Source organism: Thamnophis sirtalis, unplaced genomic scaffold (assembly GCF_051295495.1).
Source record: "Thamnophis sirtalis isolate CommonGarterSnake01/CBP01778 unplaced genomic scaffold, rThaSir2_p1.2 scaffold_4, whole genome shotgun sequence".
In the NCBI taxonomy this organism is placed as follows: Eukaryota; Metazoa; Chordata; class Lepidosauria; order Squamata; family Natricidae; genus Thamnophis; species Thamnophis sirtalis.
In genome coordinates, this window is record NW_028261384.1 from 81,420,983 (window position 1) to 81,434,168 (window position 13,186).

The 13,186-nt window shown below is 35.6% G+C and overlaps 1 protein-coding gene across 4 annotated transcripts in view; it reads right to left on the reverse strand.

Annotated features, from left to right (window-relative positions):
* Positions 1–13,186, reverse strand: part of INVS (inversin) — an 89,514-nt gene that overhangs the window by 72,715 nt on the left and 3,613 nt on the right. For all 4 annotated transcript variants that reach the window (XM_087713184.1, XM_087713183.1, XM_087713182.1 and 1 more), the window contains exons 2-3: positions 11,554–11,666; positions 7,251–7,417 (exon numbers count right to left, since the gene is read on the reverse strand). In XM_087713184.1, the coding sequence (XP_087569310.1) occupies positions 7,251–7,417; positions 11,554–11,659 (273 nt within the window). In that variant the 5' untranslated portion in view covers positions 11,660–11,666. The remainder of the gene's footprint in view (positions 1–7,250; positions 7,418–11,553; positions 11,667–13,186) is intronic.

The following is a 13,186-nucleotide window of genomic DNA, read 5'->3' on the forward strand; positions in this document are numbered from 1 at the left end:
GATGAATAACACTGACATTTGACAGCTACATAGATCTGATGGGGTTACACAACAGCCCATCCTCCCCTATTCTCAATCCAATTAGACCTCTAATCCTCTAGATGAAAGGCCCAACTACTCATGTTCCTCATGACAATGACAGCTATTGATTATTTGTCACTGCAGCTAACACTTTCTCTCTGGAAGCCACTCTGACAGAAGCAAACCTCCCAAATTAGACAGCACTTTATCTGCCCTAGAGGCCAAATGGCACAACAAGTAAAGGCTAATAAATGGTATAAAAATGAACAAATCATAACATTATGACAGCTTGATTGTTGCTAACAATTTTGCTGTTGAAGCTTGACACTTTTGGATCTGTTCCTTCTCTTATCCCTTCAAAATGTGCTCCAATGTTGACTAAATTAAAGGCCAGAAAAATTAAGGCATTTGACCACCATGGGTAAACTAGGATGGATGTACTGTCAAGGGATACAGATGTCAATAACAGACTATCATTTGTCAATACAAACACCCAAGAAATGCAAATGCTGATGTCTCATTTCTCCACTAGGTTGCACTCATACTCCTCAGCTCAAAAAGAAGCTGATAAAAGTAATTTCCCAAATAGCTGCTTATTGCAAATAGCAGAAGATTTAATATAATAATGTATGGTTCAATAATTACATGTGTCACATTAAAATTTTCTGCACTAAAAACTCTTCTGTAAAGGCAATAGCAAAGGATTTATATCAAAGCACTGTGACAGAGAAATCAAAAGTAATTAAAGACACCATAACTATTCAAGTTATATTATTATTCTTGTACTCTTTTTTCAGATAGTTTGATTACAGAATTTGTCATTTGCTCAGGCATTTGTTTCTCTTAATTGAGTGTATATAAAAATCATTGGAATTAAAGATACATTTCATACACATCTAAGGATTTGGATATTATTGGATTTTCAGAATTTAAATAAATAACACCAGACTTTTTGGCCCAGCAGATGTTTCAAAAACTGTTGAATACTGCTTGGTGTCTATCAGTTTTGAAATACATAAAAAATGGTTATTCCAAATATTAGCTGAGCACTGCAAAGAAGAATGTCTAAAAATTAATTACACGGTAAAATAGTAGTTTGACTTGATTCAATTCCCTGTGGTTGTAATTAGGGTGAATTCAAGTATAACATGATTGCCTTGACCAAAGTTCCTATAACTTCTATTCCCTCAATGATTTTGTTCCTATCAATAAGACTTAAGCTGGAATTGCTCTCCATCCAGTTCCCTCCTCTACTTTTTGTATTGCAAAGTTGTCACTAGGTATGTCAGGATTTTTCAAATTTGCAAGCTACTTATATTTGTCTCCATTGCATAAGCTCTCAATATATATATACAAATAACAAAGAAATATAATCATAAGATACCAATAGAAGTATAATAGTACTACAAGCTACTACATGGTAAATATCCTTAGACATAAGACTGTGCTATGAGAACTAGGTGATCAGTGGAGTGATGGCATGAGGGGAAAAACTTTTGTTTAGTTGTTTTGGCATGCAGTGCTCTATAGTGACATCCTGAAGGGAGGAGATTGAAACAGTTTCTCAACCTTCTTTCTCGTTTGGGCAGTATACGGGTCCTCAATAGAAGGCAGGGTTGCAATTCTTTTTTCTGCAGTCCAAACTAAGTCTGTGCCTATCGTTTGCTTCCTGTACAAAACCAGGCAATTATAGAAATACAAATGTCATGTACAGCAATTCCTCTGTAGAACTGTGTCATCAGTTCCTTAGGCAGTCTGAGCATTCTGATTTGCCACAGGAAGTACTTTCTTTGTTGTGCCTTTTTAATAATGGTTCTAATGTTAGGTATCCATTTCAAGTCCTTGGAGATTATAGAATCCAGAAACCTAAAGGTCTCTATTGTTGATAACTGTGTTATGTAATATAGTAAGAGGTGGTAGAATAGGAGGGCTCTTCTTAAAATTCACTGTAATCTCTACAGTTTTAAGTATGTTCAACTTCAGGTTGTTCCAGCTGCACCACAGGGCCAGTTGTTCAAACTCCTGTCTATATGCAGACTGATTACCATCTCAAAAGACACCAAAATACTGTCCACACCTCAATATTTTAACATAGAGATCCTTCGAGATGCAGTCATAGATATAAAGAGAAAAGAGTAATGGAGAGAGCACATATTCCTGGGGGGCAGCAGCGCTAATTAAATGGGTATTTGATGTGATTTACTTAGCTTCACCTGCTGCTTTCTGTCTGTTAGAAAGCTTACAATCCAAGTGTGGTCAGGCATAGCTAGAAGAATTTCTGGAATTATGGCATTGAACACTGAACTGAAGCCTACAAAAAGGAGTTAGTGTCTCTAAGTCCACATCACAAAATTTATTTAGTGTAGTACCATTTTTACACCAACTGTTGCTAATATAAAAAACAGATACCATCTCCTATCTTTTCATCTGATGTTTCTACAATTCTGTCTGCTCTTTGAATCTGAAACCCTAGGATTTGTAAGCTGCTATCATTTATCGAATTATTTAGTCACGTTTCTGTGAAGTAGAGAGCTATTGAGTTGGAAAAGTCTGAGTTAATCTTATTTAAAAGGAACAGTTCATCCATTTTCTTTACAAGTAAGTGTAATTAGATGGAATGAAGGGAGAGAAGTTCTTACCCCTCTTTTTCTCAGTCTATGGAGCATTCCTACCATGTTCCCCCGAAATAAAACCTCCCTGGATAATAAGCCCAATTGGGCTTTTGAGCGCATAAGCTAAAATAAACCCTCCCCTGAAAATAAGCCATCCCCGGAAATATTGCAACACAACAGCAGCCATGAAGTGGCCATGCTCGCCGCCTCCTGTACCTCAAAAATAATAAGACCTCCCCACAAATAAGGCCAAGCACTTATTTCAGGGGTCAAAAGAAAATAAGACCCTGGCTTATTTTCAGGGAAACATGGTATTCATTTACCCCTCCTCTGTCTCCTCCTCCATTTCCTTCATTTTGTCATGCTGCTGAGAGCTACTGTTTGTTCAGCCAAAATTTTTTTATTAGTTTATAATATAAAATACAAAAAAGAATAGGAAAAATAGGGGAAGGAAAAGTGTTGAAAAGAAGGGGAAAAGAAAGAAATGTATTGATTTCCAATTCCCTTTGGTGTAGTCTAATAAGATAATAATACCAAACCTTAACTTTTTACTTTTCCGTAATAGTAAACTAGCCATTTCTATAATAATAGGTCTATCTAATCAAGATAGGGTAAAACCCAAAATCAAAGTTTCATTTTTTTCCAGCTCAAGCACAACAAAGCCCAGAAGCAGTTTCGAAATAGAAATAAAAGTAGTTGTGGTTGTTTTTTTTTAATCAAAACAGTCAATTTAGTCTCTGTGCTAACTCTATCAACTTTTGCAGCCATTCGTCCATTGTGGGAATCAAAATATCCTTCCATTTTTGTGCATATAGTAATCTTGCTGCCTTCAACATATATAACATTAAAGTTCCGAAAGAAATTTCCAAGTCTTTTTCCAAAAGCAACTCAAAATAAAAATTTCTGGTTTTATCTTTATATTCAAATTAAGTATCTTCTGCATTAGGATATAAATTTACTCCAATATTTCTTTGCTTTATCAAACATCCACCATAAATGATAAAAGTCCCTACTTTACCTTAGCATTTCCAACATTCATTTGAAATACCTTTATAGATTCTTGGCAACTTGTCTGTTGTTAAATACCAGCAATACACCATCTTATAATATTTTTCTTTTAAATAATAATTTAAAAGAAAAAATTAAAAATTAAAATTATAATTTTAAACCTTTCATCCATATATTCTCCCATTGTTCAACCATAACATTATATCCAAAGTTCCTTGCCTACTGAATCATGCAATGCTTTACATACTCATTTTCCAAATTCAAATTCAATGACATTTTATAGACATTAGCAATAATATGTTCATCACTACCACACAGTAGGATTTCCTATTCCTTTTTAACAAAGTCAAATCCATAACTTTTTGTCTAGGTTAAATCTTTCTTTCAAGTGTAAATATGTAAACCAAGGGCAGACATGTCATTCTGATTCTAACTCCTCAGATTTGAGTATAGGATCACCAAAATTAAAAGATATTTTATGACCATAAGTCCATCAGTCCAACTTCGCCCCTATTTCTTTTCTGAAAAAAGCGAGGGAGGGGGGGCACCCCAAGAGGCATCTTCATAGAAAACATTGTTTTATCTTTATTCCAAACTCTTAGAATGGCATGTCTAACAAAATGATTATTAAAATCAGCATTTACTTTAACCTTTCATATCATAAATAACTGTGACTTCCAAATCTTAATTCATGACCTTCTAAATCAAATAGCCTCCTACTCTGGAGATTTACCCACTCTTTTAGCCAGACCAAACAACAATCATTGAAATACAATTTCAAGTTTGGTAAATCCAAACCCCCTCTTTCCTTAGCATCTTGCAGTTGTTTATATCTAATTCTTGGGTTTTCTTTTTCCCTTGCCATATAAACTTAGAAATATCTATCTGCCATTGTTTAAAAGGAATATCAGTTGTAAGGATTGGTAACAAAAAAAAGTATCTTTGGTAAGACATTCATCTTAGTTACAGAAATTCTACCCAATAGTGATTTCTTCAAAATTACTTCTTCATTTGTAAAGAGTAGAAGAGGAATATTCCTAGAGAGATGCCTGGTGTTCAGAATCTGTTGCCTGATGTTCAGGATCTCATCTTTTGTGTATGTAATCTGCAGTGAGTCACAGAAAATAATTTTTAAAAATCATCAAAGCTATTAGAGACCATTTCAGAGAGGCTGCCATCAGGGGCGGTACCTTGAGATGAAAAATCCATGTTATTATCAAATATTCATTTAATTGCTTTTTATAATCCTTTACAATCATCCCCTTTTGTGGAATATATGCATTTAGTCTCCATCTATATAATTCAGAATATTTTTTCTAAATATCAAAATAATGATTCTGGTCCGAAAAAGATTTATGTAAGATACCTACTTTTAAATTTTTATTTGCAAGACTTTTAGAAATCTGTATCATATCAATTCTTGAGAAAGATTTATGTCGTTCTGAAAAAAAAAAGGTCTAAATTCCTCTCTTTGTCTTTCCTGCCTAATTGCTCATAGGCCACTGATTTTTTAAGGATCTTACTTGTATTACTTATATCCCAATATAAAAGATAAGAAAGAGATAATAATCAGTGGGTTTTGTTATCTTACTGAACCTCTCTGTCAAATCTTTAATCCTTGCATGTGGGTGACAACACACTAGAAACACAAGTGTACTGAAAAACCACCCACAGAAATCAAATGCTCCACTACCAAACCAATAACTGAAACTCCCATAAGAGATGTTATATAACAACTCTATTTAGATGAGCAGTGGGTCAAACATGCAGAAAACTAGCAGAAAGCATCCATAACACCACCAGCAGTCAGAAGATATTATGAAAACTCTTTAATTTCACAAAATATGGACAAATTTAACTGGGAAACAGTGAACATCCTAGACCAAGCCAAATCTAAAAATGCTAGAGAATTTCTGGAAGCCTGGTATTCTAACAAATTGGCCATCCCTCAATAGACACATAGACATAAACAACATCTGCATACTGTGCAAAAGGTGAAAGATTTATACGAACTGAAGAGAAACCAGAGTAGAGACAATCAACAAGTCAAAGGGGAACAAAAAGACCAAAACACCACCCACCAGGATAAACACCAAAATTAATGACTGTCTAAAAATCAAGTAAACAATCCCAATCAAGGTACTGCCAAACAGGCTAATAGTAGATTTAGGTTTTTGAAAGCTCAATGTTAATCTATTATGCTACAATGTACTTGCTTCTAGTGTCAAAATATACTTGCCCTTTATTTATGGGGATAAATAGAAATACAGGTACTTTGCTTGCTTTGTTAAAACTCTCAAGTAAGTACATATCAACACACATACTGAGGATATTAAGAAAAAAACAATTCAAAGTCACTGTCATGGCTCGATTTGCAAACCCAGCTCACATCCAAGAAGCAAAAGGGGTGGGAGGATATGGGTTGGAATTCAAGGAAGAAAGTAATGGAATGCAAGAGCACAGACTCTGCGGTAAGACATACCAGTGTTTCAAGGTCACCAGCTGGGAAAGTTCACCAGAATCTTTTTCCCAAAGAAACTAAACAATTGATTGGATGGAGTAAAGTGATAATGGGAGGGCCAAGGAAAAAAGAATGTATAACTACTGTTTGCATGTGAAACCTTTATAACTGGCTTCACTACTTCCATATCCATATCTGCTCAGTAAATTATATTCTTGGAAACAAAAAATGGCCCAGGAATCTTTATTTGCTGCATGCACTGAGTAGGATGGTTGACAGTCACTTTCATTGGAACTGATTCGTTAGTCACCTTAATTCAATATATCACACCTTTTTCCCCTGTTTTTTTTCAGTCTGACCTTTTTAGCTAGATATTGTCTGTCAACTCAGTGCGTGCAAGTCAGTGACAAGCAAGATTAGATGTCAGATATAAAACATATCAGCAGAGAATACTAGTTAGCTAAAAGAGATTTCAACTAAACATAAAGGACTGTTTTTAAAGTTCAAATATGGTAATACTACTTTCAGAATACACAAGCAATTTTCAAAAAGTTTTACAGTCTTAGAATCTTTTAAACATTTTGAATGGATGCTTGAGTACTGATAATTATCGCACTTAAAATTAATGACTCATTTACAGTTTATGAAAGGTAATTCTGAATATTAAAAACCTTTTTATAAAAGCATACAAGTACAAAAAATCCACTGTGCTATTCAGCTTCTCCATTTTTCCACCTAATTCTTAATCATTTTTTCCTCCAGTAAATGTGTCTATGTGTAAAATAAAGTAGTTTCTTTCAGTAATGGCCCTATTAATGTATCCTGAGATAGATTAGCATTTTTAGCAGCTGCATCACATACTGGCTCAGATTCTACCTGCATCCCCATTCCAGTCACATATATTACTGGTAGCAAGGTGGCTTTCATCGATAATCCCTAAAATTAATTTGTTCTGAATCAAAGAATTTGTGAATATTTATTGTATATTAATTTTGAACAACTTTGCTACAGCTTTCTATTTTTAAGCATTCTATTTAGTATCAAGAATGGCTTGCCTTAGGGCAACAAAGGAGACAAAGGATGACTTTCATCTGAAAAATGCAGGTAAGATTGTCTTAGGTACTTCTGATTCCAGTGTATTTAGTTACCTTTTGTGCAGCAAGATGGAGAGCTGTCCTCTGACTATGGTCGGCTTTATCAACATCTGTTCCTGTCTTCAATAAAACCTCAGCACAGTCTAGTCTATCAGCCAAGATGCAATACATGAGAGGAGTTCTTCCAAACTGGTCCTCTTTGTCTTTCAGATCAGGATTGCCTAAGAATGTAAGCAGTATCAGTAGGTTTTATGTAGACTTGCAGTGTCTGCAACACATACCTTATGAAAAAAATAAAAACGAACATTTTAACAGAGAATGCTATGCTAGTAACTCAACATCAATAAACATGGATATTAGTGGGATATTAGGAATGGTTCCATTAAGAAGATATTTTACAAATATAAAGCTAGAATTCCTGACAAAGATTTACTTAATGTTATTTAAGGATGTGAACAGAGGCAACACTTTCAATTCCACAGGCGCGCGCACACACACACACACACACACACACAAATATGATAAAATCCATATTCTGTAATGGTTCTTGTGAAACAGCTGCCTAGAATAGGAAGAGATAAGTAGAAGTTAAAACAAATGGTTATGAGGCCTACTCTATGCATGTTGACTCAGCCAGCAATAAAAACTGGCCTTAGGCAGATCTAACAGGCTTTGAATACAGGAACAATTACTGTACATTATGTGATTTCCTCTCCTGTACGTCTCTAAACAGAACCGGAAAAATAGAGATTCTACTTATTTGCTACTGATAACTATCTTTCAATGGAACATTAGCTCTATTTGGGAACAATAAGACTTGTACAAACTGCTACTATGTTAATAATTAATGCCTGCATATTCTTTTATTGTGTTATAAGCTGTCTAGAGTTATTAATATTAAACAGTATAGGGTTTCCTGCCTAGGCAGGGGATTGGACTAGAAGACCTCCAAGGTCCCTTGCAACACTTCTATTGTATTGTATTGATATAAATGAAACCATTACAAAGCAATGTACCACTTCTGAGATTATCAAGCGGTCACAAATGTAATCATGATTACTGGTACTAAAGGTTATTGAGATTATTTTCTCTCTCTCTCTCCCTTCCTCCCTCCCTCCCTCCCATTCTCTCATTTGAGGATGTTCACAACAACTGTTTTAGGTATCATAAGCATTTTAAACAAATGACTGAAAATCAATAGGATAGAAATCTAAAAATAATAATAATCAAATTTTCTCTCCTAGATGCCTGCTAGCCCTTCATACCCTCATTCAGCTACCTCCTTTGGGATAATGACTTAATAATTCTCTCTACCAGTGCTAGTCTTCCAGGGTTTCATCTGCTATTTATATCCTAAATGCAAAAAGCAAAATACCATGGGCCCCCATAATGTGGCAAGTTGTATATGATCAGAGTCCTCCTATCCTTGGAAAATAGACCAGAACATTTTAAAAAAATGAAACAGTATTTAAAAAGAAGAAAAGATAAAGTGTTATTTTCATTTTACAGTATTACCAAAGATAGCATTCAGTATTTTAAAAAAGATAAATCTCAGAGCTGTCCAATTGACAGAAGAATAGATATTTTGAAGAAATATGAAAGACAGTAGAATGGTATATATAGATCATGAGAGACAGTTTGGTGTAGTGGATAAGGCTTCAGGCTAGAAAACTGTTAGTTCCAGTTCTGCCTTATGCACAAAGCCAGCTGGACAACCTTTCTTTAGACACTTTCTCTCAGTCATAGGAAGAAGGCAATGAAAAATCACTTCTGAAAAACCATATCAAGAAAACTGGAATAATTTGTCCGGTCTCCAAGAATTGGATATAACAGAATAAGAAGGAGCCTTAGAGGTCTTTTAATCCAACCTCCTGCTCAAGCAGAAGGCGCCATATCACTTCAGAAAAATAGTTCTCTTCTTAAAAACTTCTGCAGATGAAGCACCCATGAATTCTGGAGGCAAGCCATTCCACTGATTAATTTTTCTCACCGTTAGAAAATTTGTCCTTAATTCTAGATCGGATCTCTCACTAGTTTAATCCATTACTTCTTGCTCTAGCCTCAGGTGCTTTTGAGAATAGGTTGACCCTCTCTTCTCTGTGACAGCCCTTTAAATATTGGAAGATTATTACCCTGTTTCCCTGAAAATAAGACCTCCCCAGATAGTAAGCCCAATGGGGCTTTTGAGCACAAGCTTTAATATAAGCCCTCCCCTGAAAATAAGCCCTTCCCAAAAATATTATATCAGAAGACCTCCATGGTCTCTTCCAATTCTATTGTATTGTATTATTTTATATATCAGTTAGGAACTTACCTCATACAGTCATTAGAAGATAAATGATCTCTCAGTATCCAGACCTTATAATATCATATAAGGCAGCAACAATGAACCTTTTTGACACTGAGTGCCAAAAAGGGAATGCGTGCATGCATTCCACGCACAGACACATATGCGCATTGGAGCTGCAACCCAGAAGAGGAACTGCCCAGGGGGCATGCACACATCGGAAAATGAACTTCCAGTTTCCGGTGTGCGCAATGGCCAGCTAGTTCTCCAGGTACTAGTGTGCATGTGTGTGTGACAATCAGCTGGTCAGCGCCTAGGCTCACGCTGGAAAATGGAAGATGGCACTGTTTCCGGCACTGATGCACACACGAAGGCCACTGATTGGTGCAGGCACGCCAGAAACCCACAAGAGGAACGGGTGAGGCTGCACGTGCCAGGGGACATAGCTCGGTGTGCTACTTTGGGCATGCATGCCATTGGTTTACCATCATGGATATAGGGTTTTATAAGTAATAACCAGCACCTTGAATTGCACTCGGAAGCCAACTGACAGCCTATTTGTTTGTTTGTTCAATTTCTATAGCTGCCCATCTCAGTGAATGACTCTGGATCTAAATTCAGAACATACAATTAATTTTTTTAAAGAAACATTTTAAAAAATGTAGTTAGCAATGTAATAGTGACATATGGCTACACCCTACAACAGCTTGTTTTTCTGTATTTTGGTTGTAGTTTTGGGGTGATCTTCACCCATGTAGAATGAGTCCAATAATCTAATTGTGAGGAGATTAGGGCATGAGTGACTATCCAAAGGGTGTTGTTTTTTTAATTGTGGAAAGATTGCAGCTAATATACAAGATGAATCTCTGGGCACGCCTGCTTTTTGAGTAGTAGCTACAAGTACAGAGGAGATTCCCCCCTCCCCAACTGCACACTAGTTGTCAACCCTGAAGCTGACCTGACCAGAGCTACACTGAAGCTTAGGGACAGGATGTGGGGATTAGAGATAGCTGGGGTTGTGTAGTCAAAATAAAATACTTTCTCTTGGGAACCAAGGACATTCTCACACCTGGACCATGGAAGAAGGAGTGAGGTCACCAGACAGCATCTTGATTGGACCATGTGACTGATTGTTTGGGGTTGTGGGAAAACTTTCTCTTTTAATTAGGTGAAAACTGTGGGAACCTTCAGAGTCAGTTTTCACCAGATCTGTGCCAATATGATATTTCCAATAAAGCTATTCTTTGAGGAATTCACCTGCCTTGGGACCTTGCTATGGGACTATTACTTGAAACCTGACACTAGTTTTGACTGGGAAAGTGAAGATCCATCCAAGACCAAAGATGGTGATAATTTCAAACCAGGGGTTCCAAATAGTCATATTTACTCAGTCTTTGTTAGGATTGAGCAGAAATCTCTACTGCCCTATGCAGACCCGAATTGTTTCCAATTTCAGGGTCATTATATTGACAACTTCACCTGTACCACTCAGGAAACAGATATAGAGATGCAAAGTTTTACTCATTTTGCAGTGTTTAAAATGATGTTGTTTTGGAATTATAAAATCTATATAAAGGTACTTCTATTTTCAGCTTAAGGTAAGCTTCAAGGTAATAATTTTTTTCTGTCCCCCCCCCCCTCCCCATTGATATCCCCATACTCCTTGGTCCATTGGGAAATCATAAGATTTCAGTTCTTAGCTCAAAATATTCTTCTGTAATTCAATAAAAATAATCAGAAAAAAGGGCTTTCTAATATTCTGGATGGAAAATACATTTAGAAGTCTGAAGTGATGGGATCCATCACAAAATCAACAACAACACAAAATCAACGTAGTAAGATCTAAGTATAATGTATAACAAAATGGTGATCAAAAAGATAAGTAACTTGACCAAGAACAAACCCCATAAATAAATAAATATGCCCATAAATATTCCCACAAGTTTCATACTGTCTTCCATAATCAAATTAGTAATGAAATACAGTCTATATTTTAAGCTGAAAGAGATCTTTTAAATAATTAAACGTAAACAAATTAGCTAAAGTATAATATAAGTGGAATACTTTTACCTGATATGTGTTTTAGGAGAACTCTTTTATGTCCATTAACAGCAGCAGCATGAACTTGAGATGCTAATGAGGAACCACTGAACAGCCATGTTTCAGAAACATTCATACTTCTTCTAAAAAATTCAAAAATGCATAGTTGCAGTAACAATTCTAATCATTTTTTCACAAATTGAAACTAATTTATTTTGGTGAAAACAATTTCTGGAGTACTTGTATTTTGATTGACTGGTACTTATGAGTTTTGAATTTTGCATAAATAATGAACTAAAATGTTATTTATTTTCATGCAAGTCCTAGACAAAAAAATCCATTCAACAAATGAGTCAAAAACATTATTTAGTCAATAAGAAAAATGACCCAAAGCTATATATTTAGGCACACGGGTATTTGGAAAAAAGCAAGAGACTCTCTAAGATTATCAGTTCATTTGAATGGAAACTTTTAAAATGTGTTTTAGTCAATGGGATAAGAATTAAATGTGAGTGAAGGTCCTGTCTTATTTAAAGAGCATTCACTATCAAAGTCTGAACTTGAACGCAGGTATGTACAAGTATATACATATATTAATATATATTCAAGTACTAACTTGAACAAATAATATTTATTGAGTTGGAAAAGGTTACAAAACTATTTTCATAGAGTTTGAACTCTGTCATTGTCAAACAGATTGTGTACAAGTAAATTCAATGCCATTACTCTACTGATGAGTGGTTGACCAATCAAAATCATGCCAAAAATAATAGCAATAGCAATTAGACTTATATACCGCTTCATAGGGCTTTCAGCCCTCTCTAAGCGGTTTACAGAGTCAGCATATTGCCCCCAACAACAATCCAGCTCCTCATTTTACCCACCTCAGAAGGATGGAAGGCTGAGTCAACCCTGAGCCGGTGAGATTTGAACAGCCGAACTGCAGAACTGCAGTCAGCTGAAGTAGCCTGCAGTGCTGCATTTAACCATTGCGCCACCTCGGCTCACCAAAAATAAGGTGTGTAATACTTCAGTAGGTCACAAATAAGCTGAGAGTAATGTCTAAGGAACTAAGGGCTTCTCTCATATATATACATATACATACATACATACATACATACATACATACATACATACATACACACACACACACACACACACACATGTATGTATAATACACATTGAAGTATGTAGTGAAATATATTTATTAGCAATGTAGTGTTGTTTAAAGTGGGATAGAATATTGAATCCATTCCAAAATAACATATTCCTTGCATTACTGGACATTTTTTGTTTCCTGAACTGGACTGATTCTCAGGACCAGCAAGCAGTGGATCCCAAGATAACATGACTGACCAACTTGTAGTCAAGTAATGGAAAGAACCAGATGATCTATATGAATACAGAAATTCTGAGATCCTTTTAAAATATTCAAGGCGGCACTAAGCCAAATGTCTCTTATTAATAGAAAACAGGAGAGGAAACTTCAACTATCTGGGTTAGATTTCCAGACCTCAATTTTCCTACTCCCAAATACAATTATATTAAAGGAGAATATTTGTAGCTCAGGGTTGAAATGAGGGGTCCTTGGTGCTCTTTGACCTTGCTTGTTTTCTTGCATACATTTCATTACCCAAACTAGGTAACATCATCAGTGCTAAAA